A 25,261-nucleotide genomic window follows, 5' to 3' on the forward strand; every position below is an offset into this window, starting at 1 on the left:
GCTAACAGAGGGAGCAATTTGTTTGTGAATGAATCCCTGTGTTGAACGACTCGTGTGAACCATCGATATCCCTGCGTCTCAATGTGCATATCCTCCTTTATGATCTAAGTGGTATATAACATTTGTAATACTCAATTTAGGGAGGACAGTATGAACATTGAGGCGCAGGCATAAAGCACCCTTTAAAGTTACTTCAAAAATGAACTTATAAGAACTTGGCCGACAGTAATATAATAATAAGTTTCTGGCACCACAGTGTCTTGTTGTCATATTTAATTTACATTGTTTGCTGATTTTGTTCAACAAAACTACCATAAGCCTAGTATTTAGTGCAAGTTGGTGCTGCTTTGCCTCATGGTCAGTGCTGTATTATCATCAATAACGTTACTTGTTTAGCACAAAAGTTCGTAACATGCAAAAATCATAAAAACGAAATCTTACCTATGAAATGTTCTGTCTTTATGCTTTGTTTGCTCATTATTAAACCCATTTGCAACTCAAAAGTCCAGCATCTTTAGATTTGCTTTAGTCTTGGCTAGTGCGCTTGAATGACCTTTGTCCTGGCAGCACTGTACAAATATGGCAGCGTTATGGACGCATACTTAGGGTTCATATGCAATATCTAGTGTATATATCTATAGGTTAGATAGTAATGATAAAAATGCCACCAAAATTGTCAGACTAGTTTTGACAGTTTTATTAAATTGAATTATCTTAAATTGGTTTTTAAATGTTTAAATAATCATGTGCCAATGCTGCTTTCTGATCTAATCGTGATATAATCCATTCACACAAGCAAATGCTAATGTTGACTGTCTTGTTCCAATGTGTAAGACCTGTTTTGGTCAGTCTGTTTTCAAATTGTGGAATGATTTGCTTAAAGTAATTTAACTGATCTTAGGAGTGTTCTTAAAAAGTGGTTACAATCAAAACAGCAGCGTTTGCACAAATAGTTTATTAGTTTGTTTGATCATGCCGCCTTTGCTTTTGCCTTATGCCAATTTTTATTTAAAGAATTATTATGTTTATGTGTTTATAATGTGTTTTAATCCTTGTAATAGGGTATATGTGTCTATGTTATTTTCATTTTATGTCAAGGCTCCCATGGACATGTGTTGAGAACTAGCAAGTCTGCTAAAACACTTAAACAAATGCATTTGGTTGTCCAGCGTAATTGTGATGTCCAAATCAAAATAATAAATAAATAAATAAATAATACCCTACAAATTTTAAGTAAGAGGACAGAAATGTTCTGTTTTCAAATCATGTGTTTTCTTTAAGGCCTCAGAATTATAACCAATGGCACAACTTTCTACTGAGTATATGAACATGATGGCCAATCAGATGCATTAAGTCAATGCTGAAAACACCACAGAGTTTATTCATAACTTTAGTGATTATAACAGAAATGTTTGTTAAATTTTTTTTTTAAATGACACTAAAATAAATGCTTAATTTTTAAAATAAACTCAAAACAATGGTGACAAAATTAACAAAGGGGTGCAGAGTCAAGTCATATTAGACACTGATTGCATCATTTCCTTTCCACAGTAGCTACAAAAGTGATGATAGATTTGCTTACAATAATTTCAGCAGTTAGGATTTAAGTGTTTCTATAAAGATAAATGCTGTATATTCGTCATATGCTTTGATTTTCAAAATATGTAACAGTTTAATTTAAGTTACATTACTTCTACATGCCAGCTAATTCTCATTAGATTATAAGTAGACTGTGTTGTTGGGGTTAGGGTTGGGTTTAGAGTTAGCGTAGGTTGACATGTACTTGCAAAGTTTCTTATAGTCAGTTAAATGTCTGTTGAAGGAGCAGTATTAACAGCAATTAAGCAGACAGTCTACTAATACTCAAATAGACCATCAAAAAAAAGTGTTACCTTATTTACTTTCAGAAATAGCTACATCATACACTGCAATAAAATATATATAGTATATTGGAGCACTTTCCCATGTTGAGGAAAAAAAATTACCCAATCTAACTTAACAATGGACTAAATGCCAACTCTTCACAGGAAAATTATTTTTGTTATTTAAATCAAGTTTGCATGTGTACCACAGCAGTAATGATTATTTGCTGTTTTGTTTTTAGACGCAAACATATCATCGAGTAATTAACCTCCGCATTACGCCTAAAATAAAAGACAATCTGAGATTAGTCAAACTCATTACTCCCTCTGGAGAGTTGGAACTCTTTTACTCTTTTAATACAGAGACTCAATAACGCCTGGAGTAGTTTTCCAGCATCCTAATTCGTGCGGAACCCAAAACAATCATCAAGTTCCAAGTTTTGTATTACATTTCAGTCCCTTGATTCTCATAACCCACTTTCCATCCACAAATGCAAATTTTCACCTTTATTTAATTGTTCCCTAATACACACCAGATGTTTATAAATTTAAATGTTCTCAGAGTAGAGAGTTTGATGGTTTGCCCTCCTGGGCTTTTTTGAGGGATGTGCACCTTTCCATAAGCATGTAATAGGTTTTCCTTTAAAGAACAGGGCAATCTTCTGAAATGGTGGGTCTAATGGCTTTGCACTTGATTTATAACCTACACCATCCTCATTCCAAAATAAATAATCCAGCACACTGTAAGAAACTCAATTTATATAATAAATGTTTTGTTCCTCTTCCTGTGTCGTTTTAAATTTACATAATGTTAAACATGGTGCAACCTTTCTACTCCATCTCCCCAAATCACACCTCTCTGTCTCTTGTTTTTTTCACAGAAAAAGAAGCCTCAAGCCTCCAAAGTAGCCGATCTGTACATGCAAAGCAATCACTCACCAGCTAAATCAAGCAGATGCTCCAACCTGGTGAGCAATGCAGGGAGTAATGAACTGTAAAACCCATTTTGTCTGAGCTTTCCGGACATGTGACCACAGTGAGATGGTCCCCGGGTGTCACATTGCTCTTGGGTTCATCCGCAGCTCGTTCTCGCTCACTAACCGCAGACACCGGCCAAGTAGCTGTCATGCAGGACCTGTGACCGAAACACCATCCAGAGACATTAACCTCATGGCCTCACAGACCTTGACTGGGTATTTTATCTGACAGGCAACAGACAGTTGTTCACCTAACCTTAAATGATGCCTATTGCATCAAGGCGCGTGTTCACACTTGAAGTATGGTTCACTTGGTTTGTCTGGTCTGGAACAAACAGAGAATGATACATTTTATGGCAAGCCGCTTTAACATGTGATCTAAAAACCATGGTATCAATTTTCATGCTAATAGTTTGATGCTAATTTTTAGCTGCTAGTGTTTGTTATTCAATACTAACTTAATTATTAATTACTAGAGCTTGTTTTTTAGGTACTACACCATAAAACCCAATAAGTTAACTCAAACTGTTTGAGGAAATCGATTGCAGCAACCCATTTAAATTTTGAGACAAAAAGTTCACTATAGTAAACTATAGTAAAACCATAGTAAAACTATAGTAAAACTGTGGTTTTACTATGGTTTTACCATAGTTTTACTATGGTTTTACTATCATTTTACTATCGTTTTACCATGGTTTTAGTATTGTTTTACCATGGTTTTACTATGGTTTTACTATCGTACTACCATAGTTTTAGTATGGCTTTACTATAATTTAACTTTAGTAAAAACATCCTAAAACCATATGTGTTTATATCATCAAACTTTAAGAGTATTAGTAACTTCAGTTATCAAATGCCTATTCGTTTGATTAACTTAAACAAATTAAGTCCAAACAACTAAGCTACTTAAATGATTTGGTATTCCTTCTAGCATTAGAGTTAACACAAAGATATTATAAATTCAATCATAACTCATTTGATTTGAGTTCTGCTTAATGTAATCAGTTTATGAGTTACCATAATTCTTTTTTTTTCTTTTTTTCTTTTTGAGTTAAAGTACCTTTTTTAATTATAAGTTAAACTAACTTATTTCATTTAGTGATTTTCACTGTTAGGTTTTACAGTCTTGTACATTACTGAAAGATACAACATTTCTAATTAATTAAACTGTTATTGATTGTTAGATACTGCTATTATATTATATCTTGTTTATTAATTTTCTAGCACATGGTGTTGCCCAACTTATCCAGCATATGTTTTACACAGCGAATGCCCTTCCAGCCACAACCCATACACCAACCTATACACACTCTTTCAGACACGCACACACACACACACACACACACACACACACACGCACACATACACGTACACGCGCACACACACACGCACACGCACGCACACACACACACACACACACACACACACACACACACACACACACACACACAGGCAAGTTAGCTTGCCCAACTAACCTTTACCACATGTCTTTGGACTGAGGGGGAAACCGGAGCACCTGGAGGAAACCACATGAACACAGGGAGAACATGCAAACTCCACACAGAAATGCCAACTAATCACTGAGCCACCGTGCTGCCCCAAATTCAATACTGATGCTAATTACTAGAAACTTGTTTTTATTTGTTAGATGCAAGTGGCTAAACAGATACTAGTAATACTAATTCATTGATACTAGTATTAATAAGTTGTTCGTCAGATACTATTTATAATTAGATACTAGTGCTTATTCCTTGAAAACTAGTAAGTATTCGTTAGATGATAGTATTATATTTTAGTATTATTCATAAGATACTCATATATAAACTTGTTTTTATTTATTAGAGTATAGTAATCAAACAGGCACTCATTTATTAGATACGAGAACTTTTATTTCAGTAGGGATTTCAGTAGTAATAATATTGTTACAAGTAGTGAATTGTATGTTTTTACCATTGACTTCTATGGAGATTGAGATTGATATAAACTTTTTACTTATAACCAGTATGTATTCTAGTTGCAATCAGTACATATATGTTATACACTAGTAGTAAATCATTCATTCATTCATTTTCTTTTCGGCTTAGCCCCTTTATCAATCTGGGGTCGTCACAGCGGAATGAACAACCAACTTATTCAGCATATGTTTTACACAGCAGATGCCCTTCCAGCCACAACGCATCACTGGGAAACACCCATACACTCTCATTCACACACACACTGCGGACAATTTTAGCTTACCCAATTCACCTGTACCGCATGTCTTTGGACTTTTGGGGGAAAACCGGAGCAGCCGGAAGAAACCCACATGCAAACTCCAGACAGAAATGCCAACTGACTCAGTTGAGGCTCGAACCAGTGACCATCTTGCTGTGAGGCGACAGCACTACCTACTGCGTCACTGCATCGCCCCTAGTAGTAAATCATGTATAGTTGTATTTATGTATTTATATTCAATCATGTATTTATTTTTGTAGATATCAGTACCTATGAATAGATGTAAGTATCAGTAGATATTAGTACTCATTTCAATAGTGACTTGTACCTGTTACTAGATTGTAAACTAGGTTTACAGATTAAACCTTAAACTGGCCTGTAATAAACGTTTAGACTTGGGTCACCTTAGGATAATCCAAAAAATATAGCACACACATAGACACACAAACACACACACACACAATTTAAAGGGCACCTATGGTGAAAAATCTACTTTTCAAGCTGTTTGGACAGACATGTGTGTATATATAGTGTATAGACCGTCATATTGGGGTGAAATATACACACCCAGTGCTTTTTTTGTTCATTTTAACGACATAAAAACGGTGGACCAATTGGAGCAGTTTTCAGACCGACCACAACTTGACGTAGGAGTGCGGTCCCCCCGCCCACCGAATTGACTGACAGCTTCACGTAGCCACGTGTATAATCATGTCAACAAAACCAGACATGCGCAAAGCAAACGGGAATAAAAGGTCTGTTCAGTTCGCTAGGATCATCAATCATCATCAAATGTGATCAAGAGTAAGTTTCACATGTTTAAAATGTTTTAAAACAGTGCACGTGTGTAAAAAAGTACTGCGATTTTACTTCAGCTTTACTTCATCAGCACAGCCGCGTGTCAGAACAATTATGAAAGAAGACGCTTCAATCCCTGTTTGTGGACGTTAAATCAGGTTTATTTTGTACAATAACATGTAATAATAATACCTGTATTTTGACACATTTGCGTGCAAAAACAGTGCTAAGCTAAGCGCGCTCTGTCTGTCTGTGTGTGTGTGTGAGTCTCCTGCGATGTGTGTGTGCGTGTGTATCTGTGTGTGTGTGTGCGCGTGAACTTTGTAACGATATTGCGTGTCACTCTAAAATGCAACTGCATAACAAATACTCATTGGTAAAGTTCTAACTGTAGTATTTCTCACAAACGCTGCGCGAGACCTTCTTCCTTTAAGTCTGTCTGTTGTCTGAAGCAGCCAAAGGAAGGAGATTTACGGCACTCTGACAGGCACGTAGAAACAGTAGGCAGGGAGGACTTGCCTTAAAGGCGCAGTACAACAAAACGACCCCCTGGTGGAAAGATGTATAGAACAGGATCTAGTAAAAGGTATGATGAAAAATCTGATGGGTGTTTTGAGCTGAAACTTTACATACACATTCTAGAGACGCAAAAGACTTATATTAAATTTGAAAAAGGGTTAACCTAGGTGCCCTTTAATATCTTCTGCAAGGAGACTTTTCTGATGGCTAATTGGAGCTATAATAATCACAGAAAAAAGCATGTGTGAACTTTTTGGTCACATCTTGTGATTTCATATTGTATTTTTGGCTTGTGTAGAATGTAAACCTTTCAGTCAAATGCACAAGACTTCACTGCTTTCAGAGGTCTTGGTTTGCTTTTTTGGCAAGCATCAAGGTTTAAACTGCAGCATTCACACTCGTTCGAATCAACTGCTTTTGAGTACATTGCAATCAAACCAAACTGCTAAATGTGAACACACTCTGAGCATATAAAAGATGTTCAGTCTGTTTACTTAAAGCCTTGTGATGACTGCTAAAACTCATCAAATGCATTGTATGAAATTGCTACCTCTGAAACACAGCTGCACAGCTGTCTGCTGTATTGAATACTGATGTCGAAGCAGAATTTAATTAAAACCCTTTTCCGAATGAAAAAAGTGTGTTTAGATGAAAGTAAACATAATAATTGTAAAAGCATGCCAAGTGTGTAATAACTAGGATTTGATTTAAAAACATGAGTTTATAAGATGTTGTGCAATGTGTCACATTCAAGCTTCTCCATCTGCTTATGCAGTAAGGAGTGTCTACTGTTTCCTGAGACAAGGAGGTGTTTCCTGAACAACTTCACAGCACCTCTAGAGGCCAGTTTATCAACACCTGGCAAATGCCTGAGTGCTGTCAGTGTGCCAGACTGAGCAGATGTAATGATTCTATTTACTTCATTGGACAACTGCCACCACTCTCATCTTGACAAAACAAACAATCAAAAAAAATGCTATTTTAAGAGCATGTTAAAAATTGATAATTACCACTCTCTACTATGCCAAGACAACTTGTAGTGTGCTTAATGTTTAAATTATTTGCACAAATCTGCATTAACGTTTGGCTCTATTTTAACAGTCAAGTGCATGGTCTAAATCACTCAACTCAGGTGCACTTAGGGGATGTCTGAATCCACTTTTTGCTATTTTAAGGACAGGAAAACAGTCCGTGGTTTAAAAGGGTCGAGTATCACTTTATTTTAATGGTTGCTTTAGCATATTGTGTTGATTATAAGTTACACATGCCAACTAATTCCCATTAAAGTATTAGTAGAGTGTCTGTTAATATCTGCTGACACTGCTCCACCAACAGACATTCTCCTTACTAAGAGACTACCAAGATTAACCCTAACTCCAATTTTCTAATGAGAATTTGTTGACATGTAGTCAGTACCGATCTGTCCTATATACAAACATTGCGAGGTAGTATCACTTATCAATCTGGCTGCAGATCAGGTGCACATGCAAGCTGAGACTGCAGGCTATGTACCCCCTACTCCTCACAGTGACATCACTAAGTCTATTAAGTGAATGTGTCTAACATTGCATGTCTGGGACTGCAAGTGCAAGTCTGCAGCCAGATACTATTGCTGTACGTACAATGTGAGAAAGCAGAAAAACTGAGCGCTTCATTAGGGGGGAACAGATCTGCTTGAGTGTGAGGTTAAAGGCAGCAGACCATCTACAAAACCCTGAGGTAAGGAGAGTGTGGAAAGAGCTAGCATGGCACCAAGTGTATGACAGCTCCTCAACCTTGTGCTAAAATAGTGCCATCAACCAAAATGCTGAGTATGAAAACTTGCAACACAGGCTCTTCTGGAAAATGTGCCTTTGGTGTACATTTTTGACAATATGTGCTCGCAGGTGCATATGGCTGTATTTTATGTTTAAAACGAATACTACTACGGCTGACTGCTTACCTCTGTATGGACAGCTTGTTTGGTTTAATTGGGACTGCGGTGGTAGCTGGATTGAAACATATATTTTACCAATAGCACATAAACAGGTAATTATATGCCACAAACAAAACATAATATAATTTTTAACACTGTTTCTACAATTATCTGTTTTAAACATTTTCTTTTCAATGGGTTAAAAAAAACACTGTTAAATTAAATGTACAAAAATCCACTATTTCTTTTTTTTATGCTATTCATGGAGTCATGTGCACCCACTGACAAGTCAAAACTCCTTCTCTCTTATATATCTCTCATTCAAGTTCAGGTTGCTTTACTGGCATGCCATTTTGTACAATATCGCCATAGCATTTCAGATGTACAAAATATGAAATATATAAAAAAAAATATGAATACATAAAATATGATACATATTACATTAATAAAATATACAGAAAATAAGTAATAATTGAAGGAAAATGAAATAAAAACAGACAATATCTTTATATCTAAAGACAATATCAATATCTAAATTACAAGAATAAAATGTGTTAATTATTTAAATACGACAAATGAGTTGATTACACATTTCTAATGGTGTACAAACATTCTGCAGCCAATTTAGATGTAATATCTTCCTCTCAGAGTGGAAAGTTTTTCTGAGTCGTTTAGATTAAAGAATCTATTATTTAATATCTTTCTCACTCTCGCGGATGTGCTGATAAAATTAATGACAGCTTAGAAAAGCAAAGCACAACTAAATCCTCGTCAAGACTTTTTGATAGATAGCGAAACCCCGGCCGGATGCAAAAAGGTGCAGGTCTCTGTAATTCTGCAGAGCACGTGAGACTGCCTGTGGGAGTGTTGTCAGTTTTTGCGCACACAAAACAAGCAGTTTGAAAATGGTAAAGGAGAGATTTTTCACTACTTAATCGCTGACGGTTATTTCGTTATATCGGGCGGATACACAAAAAAACTGTAAAAAAAAATCTAATAATATTAAAAAGAATGTGTCACTAAATTTACTTGGGTGGCCGTTAAACCTGGGCGGCTCACCCAAGTACAGTCTATGTGTGGGAAGCACTGCAGTACACGACGCTAGACTTAGGAGATGGAGCGGAGCAGACTAGGGTTTAAGTCTGACAAATGATGGTTCCAGAAACTAGAAAAAAAAAAACAAAAGATCCCCAAATTTGCAGTGTGGTCACAGTAGAAGCACATGGTCACAATGGCTTTTCTATTCTGGTTTCCTTTTGAAAACACTATTGGTTGGGTTCAGGGAAAGGGTGTGTGGGTCAGTTGATATCAGGCAAACATATATTGTATTATTGTCTCTCACAAATACGCACAAGAAGGAGGTTAGTAAGTTTAGAATTGTATACAGTGGACTCTAATGGATCCATGTGAAATGGCACATATGAGAAAACATATGCCAGTAAAATTTTTAAAATTGGCAAAAATGTATACGGTGCCCTCTAGGGGATTTGTGAAAATAAAAACTGCAAGTAAGGGTAATTCTCAAAATGTAGGTTTCTCAAAAATGTAGTCCTGGGCACTCATTTTCAATGAATTTATCATTTGTTAATCGTTTAATTTAACCAAATTTAATCTAAACTTTAATGTGTGGCCATGTATGGAGATGATCAGTGATTTTCACTCCACCTATATATTGCTTCATCTCATCAGTTTATCCATCAAGATGAATGAAATGCTCGTAAACTTTATAAGGCTCTAAATTAGTATATTCCTACTTTCAAATGTCAGACCCTTTAAATTATACATCCTTAATTTATGACTGACCATGGCAGATGAATTTTCTCAAAACCTCCATTTACTGTCACTGAGGTCATATTATTTATTTAACAGATACACTGAAGGTCCATAGAGAGATGCGCTCAAAACAAACAAGTTCTAAAAAAATTAATCTAATAAGTAAAAATAATAAACACGGCATAAATAAAAAGCATGTTTTGAGAAAAACAACATAAGTGAACACCAGTGCAATCTTCTGGCTCTTAATTTGTTTGGTTAAAATCTTTCATTTATTCATTCGTTTGTTTCCAGTGACCACTATAGTGCTTCAGAAATAACCAGATGTCCTTCTGTTGCTATGGTTTCTTTGCTGGAAAAAAGGTATCCTGCTCTGAAGGCTGACTCTGTGCTTTGAAAGTGTAAAAAAACAGCTTGTTCCACCTGTAGAATACACACTGTTGATATATGCACTGGCGTACTTGCAATCTTAATTTAAAAAAAAAACTATAAGAAGACATTAAAGTCACAGAATAAAGTGTGTGTAGGAACCATGAATAAATTATTAATAGTTAATTTAACCAGTGGATTTTTCATTAATGTGTAACTTTGATTCATGCCAGTTTGTCTGAATGATAAATGCAAGTGCATTACTAGAGCGGCCCTGCAATATGGAGCTGCAATGGTGCATAAACAAAGATGTGAAATACAATCCGCTCTTGGAAAAAAAAGCAAGATGTTGGTTCAGTAAGCAGCTTTTTTATTCAAGTTGAGATTTGCAATGAAAAATACTTTAGGATTAAACGTCTAAACCTAAAATTATATTATATTATATTATATTATATTATATTATATTATATTATATTATATTATATTATATTATATTATATTATATTATTGATCAAATAAGAATAACAAGTGTATTGCTTAATATGAAAATAGTAATATTTACTATGCATATATAATTCTCAGATGTGGCAGCTCCTTGAGGATAACAGAAATACAAATCAGTCAACATATCTACAACAAATCAAAACACAAGACATCACATATCAGTGTACATACTGTGTTTTGATTGGAATGAAGAGTGTCTGTTATTATCTGGATTGATTTTTTTTATTCAATATGTTTCAGTATTAAAAATAAAATGCGTGTGCACAGCATCATGTATCTATATATCATGTGGTAACCAGCATCATGGTCTTTTTGTATGTCAACACAGAAGCAGAACAATGAACCAGCCCTAGCTATTTAATTAGTTTGTCAGATCTGTTCAAAATCAATTTAGGGTCCATATGTGAATTTCAGCTCGAAAGAAAAGATCCATGAATCTAATATAAGCAAGATCTGGATCTAAATGGATCGGTCCATAGGTCAAAGATGACGTGTCTCATTTTATAGACTGTATGGAATGACGTTTACATTAGGGGGTTTACTTTTGTAAAATAAAAAAAAGATAAAATTAAAAAAAAAAATGTTATATATATATACATACATATATATATATGAATATATATATACATGTTCCAGACTGCAAAACTATCATTCAGCATAACAGTTTATTATTTGTTTTTACCATTATAGATTTAATTAAACATATTACAGCAGGTGTCTCAAACCGCGGGCCATTTGCATGTAGTATTGGCCTGCAATTTAAACGTTGAAATGTATATCCGAAAGTGCTCTATTTTTACTAAAGCTCTATTTTTGAAAATATTAAGGGGTCATTTGATTATAATTAGTTTTTTACCACCTGTATTGTGTTGTACAAACATATTTTCATGGCTTACGTGTTATGGTGATGCTGTAAATATGATCATTTTGCTAATATTCAATTCAAATGTTCTCATCTCATTTAATAGATTTTCCTCATATGCATTTTGCATATGCAATTTGTGTCAAAAATGTGCATTAGTAAAATTTGACTAAATATATTCCCCCTCTTTGTTGTGGGTTTACAAAAAAAAGAAGGATATTGAGAAGAACAATTGCCATTAAAGTCACTAAAGTTACTCAATCTGCTTTTTTGGTTAAGCAACATTTGATTGTGACAGAATAATAATTATTATTAATACGCCTGTTATTAAACTGTAATATTTTCATAGCAATTAAAACGACCCCTTCAATATGCACAATAATAAACAAAAAGAAGGCGCTTTGACTGCATAAACTCTGGGGAAGAATGTCTGAATGCAACAATTACATAAGGTTTCCACTTTTTTATTGTGCTTGAAAGTTATAACGGCCCTCCTGAGAACTGTATGTCACTAATATTGCCCCCTACCAATTTGAGACCCTTGTATTACAGAGTATTAAAATTGATGTCATGCTATATTAAAAGCCTGATTGTTTTTAATGAAATACCCAAGAGACCTTTGTTCGAATTCAGTTTAGAGGTCATTCCTAGCAGGCACACAACATCATAAGATGTTAATATTAAGTTAGATTTAAGTCATGACGTCAGATGACCAAAATTATTGTCGAGACAGCATCTACAGAAGACGTTATTTTGACGTCCATTAATGACATCAAATTTCGTTGATATTTGGTTGATTTTAGGTTGTGTTGGAAAGCGACCAAAGTCCAAAGTCTTATTGATGTCATAGTGTTAACGTCCACACAACGTCAAAGTGTAACATGATTAGATGTTGATATTTGGTTGATTTTAGGTTGATTCTAGGTTGGACGTTGGACATTGACATCGGCCTGACGTTGGGTTCTAACGTCAACCCGATTTTCATTTTTAAACAAAATCCAACGTCCCCAAGATGTTGGGGTAAAATACATGAAAATCAAGAAATACCACCAAATTATTTTTTTTTTTTAAATCAAGCATATTTATAAAAGCTTAAAATGTGGCAACAATATCTCTCGACTCCATTGTATTTGTACATACAGTAGGTTTTAATTGCAGACCTGGTTTATAGACCTGAAACAATCAATAATTGCTCTGACATTTTTCAAATGTAATGTCACACACAACGCAACAAAGCATCAAGATCAGAAGTTGAACTAAAATCATTATTTATTATAACCCAAGTAACACTAATAGGTAGAATTATGCATGATGCAACACAGAGCAGAAAAAAAGCAATGCACATCTCTTCAGATGTCAAGCACACCGTCTCCACAGAAGTCTGTTGTACAGACCTTTAGAAGTGAATGGAATCCAAATGAGCACCTAGATGTCTAAACTCATGCAACTAAATGTCCACAATTCAGAGCTTACAAAGGAAAGGACTGATGGCTTGGATCCTCCAGGGTCTAAAGAAAGACCTTCTGGCCAATCTGAGCTCCATCAGACCTTGGCAGGATCTCAAAATGACTATAATCAAGGTAGAGTATTGTCATTTACATCCAAGAGGCAGAAATCAACTGCATACTAAACATGCACACTGGAGGAACTGGCAGGGGTTTTGTGTCATTAGCTATTAACTACATTATATATAAATATTGTCACAATTACAGTCACTTAAGACGTTTAAAAATACCATATGGTTTGTTAATTGCTGATTATACAGGCCAGTTGTTTGCTGTCACGCACTCATATCTGCATTTTACAAAACCCAGTGAACGATTAGACTTCCTCTGCGGCTCTAGAGACAGATGGAGCTGATGTTTCCAGGAGCTCAGGGCCCTGCGTAAATAAATTAGTGCTTAAGGAGACCTTCAGGATCTTCCATCCGTGGCCTCAAATGCATCAGAAAGCATCATAGAATAATTTATAGTAACGCTGCCGCGGTATGGGCCAGGAATGCACCAGATGGCCGGGGTTTTGTTGAACTTGAGTGCAGCAAGAGTGCTATTCACAGGCTGATCAGATAAATAGTCATATGTAGCTGTCAGTGTGAGTATTCAGTGCGCCTCTTTCAATTTCTTAAAGGGTTTGTTCACCTCAAAATTAGAATTTGGTCATTATTTTCTTATGTTTACTACACTCTATGAAAGAAATGTGCAAAATAAAGTTAGCGGGAGTGCGTTACATGTTTCAAGTAATGTAATTTATACATTACAGTAAATTTATATTGTGTCAAATAGATACATTTGTCAATGAAAGCCACTTTGTCAAAGTGAAAAGAAAATGTTCAGAGCAGAAATCTTGCCCAATTTAAAGCTACAAATGGAATCCTCCAATTTGCCCAATGCCTTTTACAGTACAAATGACATTTTGGCAAAGCCAATTGCTTGATGTTAAGCCTTTTTTTTTCAATGTTTATTTAAAGACAATGACTATTCTGGAAACAACTGGTTATACTGTTGGAAAAATGATAAAAATACATGGGAGTTATGCAAGCCAGGCTGTCAAACCAAAGTATAAAAATAAAAGTACCTCAGATATCCAGTGCTAGTTTCAAAGTCTTTGTGTTGCCTCCTTTTCAAATGCTGTAGTAGATTTCCACTACTACACTAACGGCAATCATTATATGTTGTTGAATTAGATTGATTACATGAGCTGGATTCACTGGTCAGATGCACTAGAAACATATAACATTTGGTATGAAAAGACATATAGTATACAACTGTTACACTGTTAAACTGTAAATTTAAGTTGATCCCACTTTTCTAACACTGATGATGCTAATGTGTTGGGTTACACAGGTGAGATTATGGTGAGGTATTTGTGGGTTTTGGAATGGGACAAAATAGTAATTATATATGTAATCACATGGTTTTAACATTACAATTTATTTAATTTCACATGTGATTTAAAGATATCAAAAATCTAAATCATTATTATTATTAAAAATAAAACATGAGGTCTCATTTTATTTTCAGTTAAGGCTCATTCTGATTACGGACCCCTATAAACATTTCTGGAGAATGCAAAATACGTCCCAGGAGCTATGTTTTTTTTGCATTTTTTGTTTTCGTGAATCCACCAGAGTCCATTGTGTCTGCTTTTTCAGTCCTATTCACGCCTGCTGTTCTTGTGTAAATCCACCAGAGGATTTACCACCAAAGACTGACTGACTGATCGATTGACCTACCCTCTTCCTTCCCTAAACCAAACCAATAGTGTGTTCAAAAGTGCCGTTTGACCCGCCCACCCACTTCCCTAGACCCAACCACAGTGTTTTAAAAAAGCAATCCAGAAAAAGAAAAGCCCTCGCCTGATTTTTACCACGTTTTCAGATTTTACCACATTCTCACTCTGTTATTTACTTGTTTATTTAATTTTTAGCATTTGATTTCAACCCAAGCTCATTGTGGAAATGTAGCCCCGTGGACGTTTTTGCAGACCGCGAAATACGTCCCGGGAGGTACGTATTCGAGCAGTTTTTGTTTTCGCGAATCCGTGAGAGGCCGCTGTGCGTGCTTTTTTGCGTCTCGAACGCCTCTCGGGAGCACGCGCCGTTCACGCCCGCGCTGTTCTCGCGTAAAAAAAGCCGGAAGCCGCTGTGGAGCGACCGTCCGTCCGACTGACTGGTTGAACGACTGAACGATCGACCGGGCGGCCGGCCACCCTCCTCTTCCTCCTTCCCTAAACCCAAGCGATTTTGACTGCGTTTTCAGATCTCGCCGCGTTCTCACCCTTATTTTTTGGATTCTGTTTTTCATCTTACCTGATTTCTGGAACTGCTCTTCCCCAGGCTCGATCCCGGTCGTCCCCGTGGCCGGCTCCTCCTCCTCCGGGCCTCCGCTCTGCCAACGTAACGCTGCGAGCTAAGCGGACAAACTGGTTGCAGCGGGAAAGCCCTCCACACGGAGTTGAGCCGTCAGCTGGCGAGCGCGAAGAGGAGGAGCATTTTTAGAAAGCCTATGTTGTTTATTTTTTATCTTATTAAGAATGTTTTAAAGCATCAGAGCTCCGGGTGAACAGAGCTGTTTAAACAATGACCGAAATCTTTCAAACTTAATTCAAGAAAACATATATATCTTCATGTGTGCTAGTTAAATGAACACATCGTGGGTTTAGAACAACATGAGAGTAAGTACATGAAATAATTTTCAATTAATTTCTTATAAAATCATAGACTTATAAAATCATAGACTGAATGCCTTGTGTCAGAAATGGTTCATGTGCATTATGCAGAAAATATAACCTGACCATAATAGAATCAAATGTAATCAAAATTAAGGGAACAGTAGTTCGGTTTGATGAAGGACTGCAGCGAGCCTCTCATGCTGTGTACTATCGAGCTGTTTAGATGTAGTTTGCTGACTTCATAAATAATTCATTCGGACATTCAGCGCAAATTAATCTATTGAGATCTAAATAGAGAGACATAAGCTCGATTCGAGACACAGCCTCACTTCCAAGGGTCTCTCGGTGGAAGATAATGTACTCTTATGTAGCCTTAGAGAAATCATCTTGAAATAACTTTATGACAGCTTGATAATCTGTGTTTATTCTTGCGCTCAAGCAGTCGATTGCAGTGTTTATATAAGCTTAATATATGACATTTTATCTGTATATATTGTAGAATTTTGGAGAACAATTATGATGAAAAGAGAAACAATGCGGTTATTTAACGCCTTGACTGTTACCATATTTGGATGACAAAACTTTCTCTGACAGAAAACTCTGTCTCTGCTAACACACACTGTCGTCTGTTTATAACCCTCAGAGTGGTTTATTATTAGAGTGATATCTAGACACAATAAGTTTTTTGTTTCCTACGTTTGTCTTCTGTCTCATTCAGATCTGTCGAAGACCTGATGTTTAAATAAGATTAGTATTCACAGCCAGTTGTTTTAAGAGTCAAGAGTAGTTGTCTTGTCAAACTCAAACTGAAGCATTGCTCTCAAGAGAAAATCTTCATCTCTGCAGAATGTCAGAATGAATTTCGCAGGCTCTTTATCTTAGATGCTGGTCTTATAATGCTTATTCATTTTATAATGAAACATCTTACGGTTTTGAGGTTTAACATAAAAAAAGTGTCAAGAGATTATAGATTCTTTACATTACAAGTATGTAAACATTCCTTCTACTGTGCCATTTTTAGTGATTTGAAGATACAGTAGTGTAGGTGATTTTGGATAGTCTAACAATAGCAAGCTAATTTTGAAAGCCAAAGGTCCTCCCAACCCTAAATAATCACTGTCTCCTCCAAAAAAAAAACACACCTCCTATAATAAAAATAAAGGTTGCAGACAGACCAGAGGATAAAGAGACAAGACGAGAGTCAGACCACTACGCCTTATTTACGGTGAGCAAACTTTGTAGTACAAATTACATAGTAATAGGTACATCTGTAACGTGGTGACATGCTGATGATATACAGGTACCATGTTTGTGTGGGTTTTTTGGTCATACACCTTCCACAGATGATATAAAAACATACGAGTGCATTTAATAAAATAAGTGCTATCAAGGTGTGAAGAGACATTGAGCATTATAAAAAAGGATTTTTGAACCAAATCACCTGTACCCTGCCTTTAAGTTCAGTAAGGCTCATTTTAAAGTTACCAAAAACGATGTTGTGATGTAACAAAATAAGATCATTTTTCCATGTGAGTGCAAATACATACAGTATCTAACTTAGATTAATGCGGGGAAATATGGCCAACTGGGGCTTGAGAAAAAATTGTGAACACAGGCAGAGTTTACCCCTACAAAAAATGAACCATGGTTTTACTTTTAAAAAATGTCAAAAGTAAAAATATGAACACACTGCAGAGCTGCTTTATAGTTTGAATGTGTAATTCTGACTAACACTGAATTACATCATAGTTTTTATGTTCAATATTGTAAATCTGCTGGCTTTAAAGTGATATTGTGTGAAGTACTATAAACATAATGTAAGTTTGTTGGAGTGCAGAAATTCTTAGTTTGCAAAAACAAAAAAAACTCTTATTTTTGTTTTATGCTCATTACTAATGGCATATCTACATTAATCTAAACTTCACTGAATAGTCATGTAAGTGGAAAACATTTTGACAAAACATCATTTTAACATGCAACTCCATATGTATGAAGCTCATATCAAGCTAATATTGCATGAATATACTGGAATGTTCACAAGCAAATTTACCATTGAACAATTTCAAATTCTTTTCAAATCGAATAAAAAAAAATCTATGGCCTTTAATAAACACACAGAGAGAGAAACTATTCACTTCATTCATTAAGATACAAATCAAAGATTAAACACTCTTTCATTTTTAAATCCATTTCGGGATGATTTCAAATTCTGCCAGCATTGCACCCTCATGCTCAACAGACCTTTTTTCTTCCAAAGAATTAAGATAGTTGTGCTGATTCAAAAGACAGAGGAGAGTCAGTCAATAATTGAATGATGTGCTATTCAATTTTTAAACCTGTTTATTTAATGCTACAGAATGTATTGACATTTTAGAGAACTCTATGTCTTACATCAGAACAATATTATTTTAAAATTATTCTTGTCTGGAGATGAAAAAACATGACTGAAAGCTTTTTTTTTTCTGGGAGAGAGGAAGACATATAAATTAAGCATTCAACAAGTAGGTCAACATTTTGTTTCACATTCAGTATTTCACATTACAAACATGCTACATATGCTAGATCAGCTGCTTTTGACATTTTTTGTTCACATAAAGAATGATTATCAAAGAAGAGGACTGAGAACAGCATTTTTAAATACAAAAGTACTCTTGAATTGTCAAGACCTGCATGTACGTATATCCCTGGGGTGTTTACTATCAGCCTAATCTCACGAGGAAATGTAAATGTTTTAGGTTTTGTCAGTTAAGTGGCTAGTGTTCAGTCATAAGAAAATGTATGATTTTAAAAAGTAGCCAATCCCACCTCTAAACCCAACCGTCATTGGGGCATAAGCAAATTATACAAATGAGATCATATAAATTAGATCGTATGAATTACTAAATCTAAAAGTTACGAATTGCCATGATTGGTACTATATACAGTATGAAATGGATCAAACCTGTTCTTTCCAGAGTGTTTCCTCTGTGGTGAGGGTTTTTGTGGTTTGGGGAGTATATGCATTGCAGGCCTATGTCATCTGAGGAGTTTATACTTAATCACTGTTTGAACCTGCCCCCACTGGTTTTGTGGCTCATTTAGCATTTCTGTCCAATAATTAAGATTTGACAAATGAGTTTGGTTCAAAGCGTAAACCACAATCACTAATCACTTCAACGTCACACTGGTAAGAGTACAAAAGTCCATTTGTTTAAACAGTAGCAATTGAAAGTGAATATTTTTATAATCAATTCTGCACAGTAAAAACATTCAGAATTTAACAGTTTTACATATTTTGTCGTTAATGAGTTATTGTTTTATTTTTTTAATAGATTTATGCTTTTGAAATGCCTTATGGGACTTCTCAGTTACTTCCTCTAATAACTTTTCATGTAGACATTTTACTTTTATTGACCTTTTTAAAAGTTTGAAGTGATAGAATTGTCTAGTTTGGTTTTAAAAATAACAATACAAATACCTGGTAATAAACTGCCAGTTCTGTTATTTTACAGACATAATTCTCTCTATATTCATTCTTACATAATATATTGTTTGTTTGTTTGTTTGTTTGTTTGTTTGTTTGTTTGTTTGTTTGTTTGTTTGTTTGTTTGATTGATTGATTGATTGATTGATTGATTGTTTTATTTATAGAGCAAATTTTAAAATAACAGATGAAGACCAAAGTGTTTTACAAAACAGCTATCAAACTAAATTTATACAAATATATGTATGAACAAGATATATAAAACAAATCAAAATGTATTAAATACTATTAAAAGCAAGTGACAGAATGTGATTTCATTAAATGAGCACCAAGGGAGAAGCAGTAAAGGTAGACCATTCCACATAGGGAATGTGACAGAAAAAGCCCTGTCTCCTTTTGATTTAAACTGTGATTTGGGAACAATAACTGGCCTCATGAAGTATGCCAGTGAAGATGTATGTACTGTAGGTGCCAGACCATTCAAACCTTAAAAAACAAATAACAATAACATGTATTGAATCCGAAATTGGACTGGGAGTCATAATATATTGTTTCTAAAAGGACAATCTGAAAAAAATAAAATAAAACAGTTGAATGTTCAACATGAAAAGTCCCATAATGCAGTTCATATCCATAAATGAAAAGAAAAAAAAAATATTATAAAATACAGAACCTGTTTATCAACATAATATCTTTTTTACAGTGTGATCTACATGCTGTTGCCCGCATTGTAAACGTGCACAAAAAGCTTGAGACTACGGAGCATTAATTGGATGGATTTTCTGGATCACTTCACCAGACAATCATACTTAAGCCTGTGTGTCAATCTCAATGTCAGGTTTAAGATGTGACAAAGGTCTCAGAGAAATGCCATTAGCTGTTAGTCAATTACTTTACAGTGCCCTGAGCTGGAAACAAACAGCGAAATTGCTGGAATATCAACTGCAGCAATCTCAAAATCCACTATAAGAAGCAACCTTGGTAAAACGCTATGACATTTAAAGGAATAACTTACTTAAAACTTAATATTTACTCACTATGATGATCTGCTTGCACTGTTGTAATGTGGCTCACTTTCAAAAGTGAACGGAGCTGTTTTTTAGAATGAGAGTGAATGCAGAGTGATTGAATTTTACATAAAAACACAATTTTTAATATAAAAGTAGTCTAATTTGATTCCAGTCTAATTTGAAGTCAGATGATATCTTTTCATAAATAGAAATAGACAACAATTCAATATTTTATCATTCAAGCACCATCTCAGGTTTGATGTCAAGGGCAATGAGAAACCTGATGTGATTCATCATTTTGACATGAAATATGAAAGAGAAAGATGCTATCATGTAAGCATTTCATGAGATGTGTTACACTTGAATGACACTTAAATTACAGTATTATTGAATTACAGTATGAAAAAATATATTTCTAAGTAATGGTTGAATTACCGCATGGCCTCAAAACTGAGCTATTGACTGATTATAAGTTCAACTTCCCTGAAGCTAATCTCTTAGTGGAAAATTAAATGAATGCTCATCATTAATATTTATGTGGTCGCATAAAAGGAACATTGTAAATATGTTATGTAATCTCTCTCTTTCTGTGTATTCTCTTTTTTCACCTGTAGTAAACAGTCAGCACTCGAATTTAGTGGTGAGAAAAAAGTGATATTGATATTGTAGCCAGTGTGCTCACATATTACTATGCAGTTTAGCTAGCGGCACTTGCTTATAATAAAAGATGAAAAGGGAATGGTTAAAATATGCATACATAAAGTTAAAGTCTAATTTTTTAACCCACCTGGTAAATTTGAAATCTTTTTCAAATATTTATCCGTTGCTGTTTAACGGAGAGATTTTTTTTCAACATATTTCATAACATAATCGTTTTAATTAATAATTTCTAATAACTAATTTCGTTTTGTCTGACACACTGTAAAAAAGCCTAATTTTAGAGAAAATATCTCTAAATTTGGTCACACTTTATTTTGATGGTGCGTTTGTTGAATTTAAGTTACATTGCATCTACATGGGAACTACTTGTCATTAGATTATAAGCAGACTGTTAGGTTGGGGTTAGGGTTGGGGTTAGGGCTATAGTAAGTTAACATGTACTTGCAAAGTTTCTTCTGGTCAGTTAAATGTCTGATGAAGGAGCAGTATTAACAGATATTAAGCAGACAGTCTACTAATACTCAAATGGACCCTCAATATAAAGTGTTATCTAAATTTTTTACTGTAATAATTTGTCATTTTAAATTATATTCAGAACTCAGTAAAATGACAATCTCTCTAAATTAACAGTTTGACTTTCATTTTAGGTACTTTATCATTAAATAACTGTAATTTTTATGATTTATACAAGGATATTACTGTATTATTTATACAGTATTTTTCTGTTATTCTGTTATTTTATTAAGTCTATAAACATTACAAACAATATCAGCAAATTAACAGCTGGACTGTAATTTTATGCGTTAAATAGTTAATGAAAAATTACAGCAATATACACAGTGTTTTTTTCCTGTTTTAAATTATGTAAAATTAAAGTAATAAATTGTAATTACTTGTGCACCTCGCTATATTTAGGTTTATGACCATGCTAACTATTTTTTTAATTCTTATTATTTTAAAGTAAACCCTTATTACCGATTTTCTTGATTGCTAAGACACATTTCTTGCTCTGCTCTCTTTTTCTCTAAACTATGAACACAAAACCCAAGCTACATTCACAAAACCTCAGACTCTTCTTGCAAAACCAAACTTTCACCTCAAAACTGTGCTCAAAACTGAACTATGTTGTCAAATCGATCCCCAAGTCAATAAAAATTAAACAAACTACTGAACAATAAACACTATGTAGAAAAATTGAAAACACAATGCTCAGGATCTGAAGCTGAAGAAATAAAAGTTTATTAAATGTATGTTGCAAAACAAAGAAAACCTGTGCATTTAGCTCTTGTACAAAAAGACGAAAAAGAAATCTTGTGCATTCACACGTACCTAGCACTTGTAAAAATAAACAGAAATCCTATGTGTTTGCCACTTGAGAACAGTGAGCCCATGTAAATAAAGTATAAAAATATACAAATAAGTGCATTACTCAGATTTCTATTGAAGGAATAGAATTACAGTCAAATGCTTCTTTTGAATTACATATATGTGCTCATGCTTTTTATGCATATGTATATGTGTTTGCTTGAACCATGACAATCTAATGAGCCCACGCAGTGGTATGCTGAGACATTCTGTTTGACCTTAAAATGAGACAGGAACTTTCCACCCCTATAATGTCAAATAACTAAATCTGTAACAGACAAGTCTTGCAGAAAGCCCCTGTCTGGGTTGCAGCTGTGATGTGTGACTTTTCTACACAGAAAAGAGAACTGGAGCAGATGAGGAAAATATTGCTTTATTGTCTTACTAATCACTGTTTTCTTTTGATATATTTTTTGCTATTGGAGGAATATACTCCCATTTGCCTCACTATTCATTATTTACAATATGTGTTTTTGTCAGATATGACGATGTCTCCTGATATAGCGTACTTCTACTTAACCCCTGTTATAATGCGTTTCTAACTAACTGCTAAAACCACAAGAGCTGTGTGTGGGTGCTGGCTGGAGACAGATCTGCAAAAGGGCTTCCCCTAGATGGGTGCATACACAGGTCAAGAGTTCATAGACAGGACTAGGAGGAAAAGCAGATGTGGTAGATGCAGCATTTTTATACTGCTCTCTGTGTATGCGTGATGTATGATGCTTTAATAAAATTGATATTATCCTGATAATTCTATAAGGAAGTTATGATGCTCAGCTGTGCTTTGATGATTTTTTGCTACAGTTGCTTGCTGCACCCCAGATGTCAGTAGTGTCAAGTATGTCAAGGAGGAGTGATACTTTCACTTGCCCTTTTGTTTCTGTGTGCAGAGGTATCTCTGTGTGCAGACCACAGACTTTTGAGAGATGATTCTGCCTGAAAACAGCTGATGGCAACAAAAGAGATTGGGGGTAACTGATCAGAGGAGTGGCCAAAAAGATTGAACGCTGCTGATGGATAAAAGGAGGGAGTCGAAAGAGTTCGAGAGCTTTTGGACATCCAGACTGCTTGGCTGACGGTTCTTCAAAAGCCCAGGATCCTGATCTTCGCTTTATTCACTTATGCTCGATAAATAAATTCATTGATTTTGATTAATTGACTCCTGACCGATTATTGAATTGGGGTGGACTAAGGCAAGTGAGAAATAGTCCAACACTATCCATTGTAGAGCCTCACAAACCAGTGCTCTCTGAACTGGCTTACTGTATATGTTCCCTCACATCATTAGCCAAAAGTGTGAACAGTTTTGAATTGGTTTGAGTTGAAGTGGTGATGCCTGAGCTTTAATTGTGTTTGACTTTTGTCAGCTGTACTCATCATTATGCAGCACTTGGTGCACCACAATAAAAATGTGTTGGCAAGCTTTGTGAAAAGTGCTTATGGTTTTGCTTAAAGAGTGATTGATTAAATAAGTGGGTTCAGGTAACTGAGCATTCAGTTCAGACAATGGGTTTAGTGTTTTAACAATTGAGGAAAAAACTGTAGTTTTACTTTTAAGTGAAGTTTCATAAACTAATTTCGAGAGAAGCACATGATATGATTGACCACTGCTGGCCACTCATCCGTAATCAGTAATAATCCAATCAGAGTGATCCTAGCTTACTATAAATGGATCACTTTCTCCTTATTGCTCTATCTTTATTTTGGAAGAATCCCCCCATCCACCCCATATCCTCCTTTTTCTCCCCTTTCTAAAAGGGGAGCTATCGAGACCTACCTGATCTCAGATCCCCTGATATGCTTATTGACCAGGCGGGAGCCCTAGGCTCAAATATCTCCGAGCTCAGGGTTCTCTCCCGGGACAGCATGCCAAACCTGCTTTAAATGCCAAGCATATCTAAGTGGGAACTCTTGAAATGTATTTTTATATTTAAACTCTTATATTTTGTATTTTTACATTTAAACTTTATTTTTATTATTATTCAATTAAACAATGCAGCTTAGCTCTCCACACTGAAACTTCCAGGCATGTTGTAACTCTGATCACAAATCTAATCAGTGAAGTCATGGATTTATGTAGCAACAATGAAATGTTTAAAGTATTTTAGAGCATCAACATGCTTTAAATTTTCCACCTTGCAAGAGAAATTTTTTCCAATGTGTGGTTTAGTGTGGACATACCACTATATGAGTTCACAATAATCATGCAAGGCCTAAGAACAGAGAATCAAACAAGTGATAGTGAAATAACAAGTTCACAAATGAGCTCTTGAATTTAATGCCTACATTAGAAGATCAATGTAATTGTTATGAACTTTTATTGTTTAGTAATAGTGTAATAGTGAAATATATTAAATTTATTACATACTGTATATTGTACTACATTATGACAGTACATAATATTTTAGGTATTTTGCAAGATACTAGTATTCAGCTTAAATGTCAATCAATTAATTAGGTTAAGGTTAGGGTATTTAGGCAATTTATTGTATAATCATGGTTTGTTCTTTAGACAGTCGAAAAAATATATAGCTTAAAGGGGCTAATAATTTTTACCTTAAATGTTTTTTTTTTTTAATTCATAAGATGGCTATAATATTGACCTTAAAAATTGTTTCAAACATTGTAAAAACTGCTTTAATTCCAGTCAAACTAAAAAAAACGACTTTCTCCAGAAGACAAATTATTATAGGAATTACTGTGAAAATGTCCTTCGTTGTTATTCTAAACATATTTCTGAGGACTGTTAAAGTGTGTCAGAAAAGCTGTGAAACTACTTTTATAGAGACTCTTTACCTTT

The 25,261-nt window shown here is 34.9% G+C and overlaps 2 protein-coding genes across 4 annotated transcripts in view; one reads left to right on the forward strand and one right to left on the reverse strand.

Annotated features, from left to right (window-relative positions):
• Positions 1-464: 464 nt before the first annotated feature.
• cthl (cystathionase (cystathionine gamma-lyase), like) overlaps positions 465-25,261 on the reverse strand; it is a 62,731-nt gene continuing 37,934 nt past the window's right edge. Inside the window, exons 12-15 of one of the 3 annotated variants that reach the window (XM_087255425.1) lie at positions 5,078-5,248; positions 4,315-4,355; positions 3,096-3,164; positions 465-2,997 (exon numbers count right to left, since the gene is read on the reverse strand). In XM_087255425.1, coding sequence (XP_087111551.1) covers positions 4,317-4,355; positions 5,078-5,248 — 210 coding nt within the window. In that variant the 3' untranslated portion in view covers positions 465-2,997; positions 3,096-3,164; positions 4,315-4,316. The remainder of the gene's footprint in view (positions 2,998-3,095; positions 3,165-4,314; positions 4,356-5,077; positions 5,249-25,261) is intronic. The other 2 variants (XM_087255426.1, XM_087255430.1) reach the window with 2 other exon arrangements.
• LOC147836428 (uncharacterized) overlaps positions 1,431-25,261 on the forward strand; it is a 719,152-nt gene continuing 695,321 nt past the window's right edge. The window contains exon 1 of the mRNA XM_087257612.1: positions 1,431-3,684. The gene's annotated coding sequence lies outside the window, so the exon portion shown is untranslated. The remainder of the gene's footprint in view (positions 3,685-25,261) is intronic.

Source organism: Danio rerio, chromosome 6, assembly GCF_052040795.2.
Source record: "Danio rerio strain M-AB ecotype USA chromosome 6, GRCz13ab, whole genome shotgun sequence".
NCBI classification, from domain to species: Eukaryota; Metazoa; Chordata; class Actinopteri; order Cypriniformes; family Danionidae; genus Danio; species Danio rerio.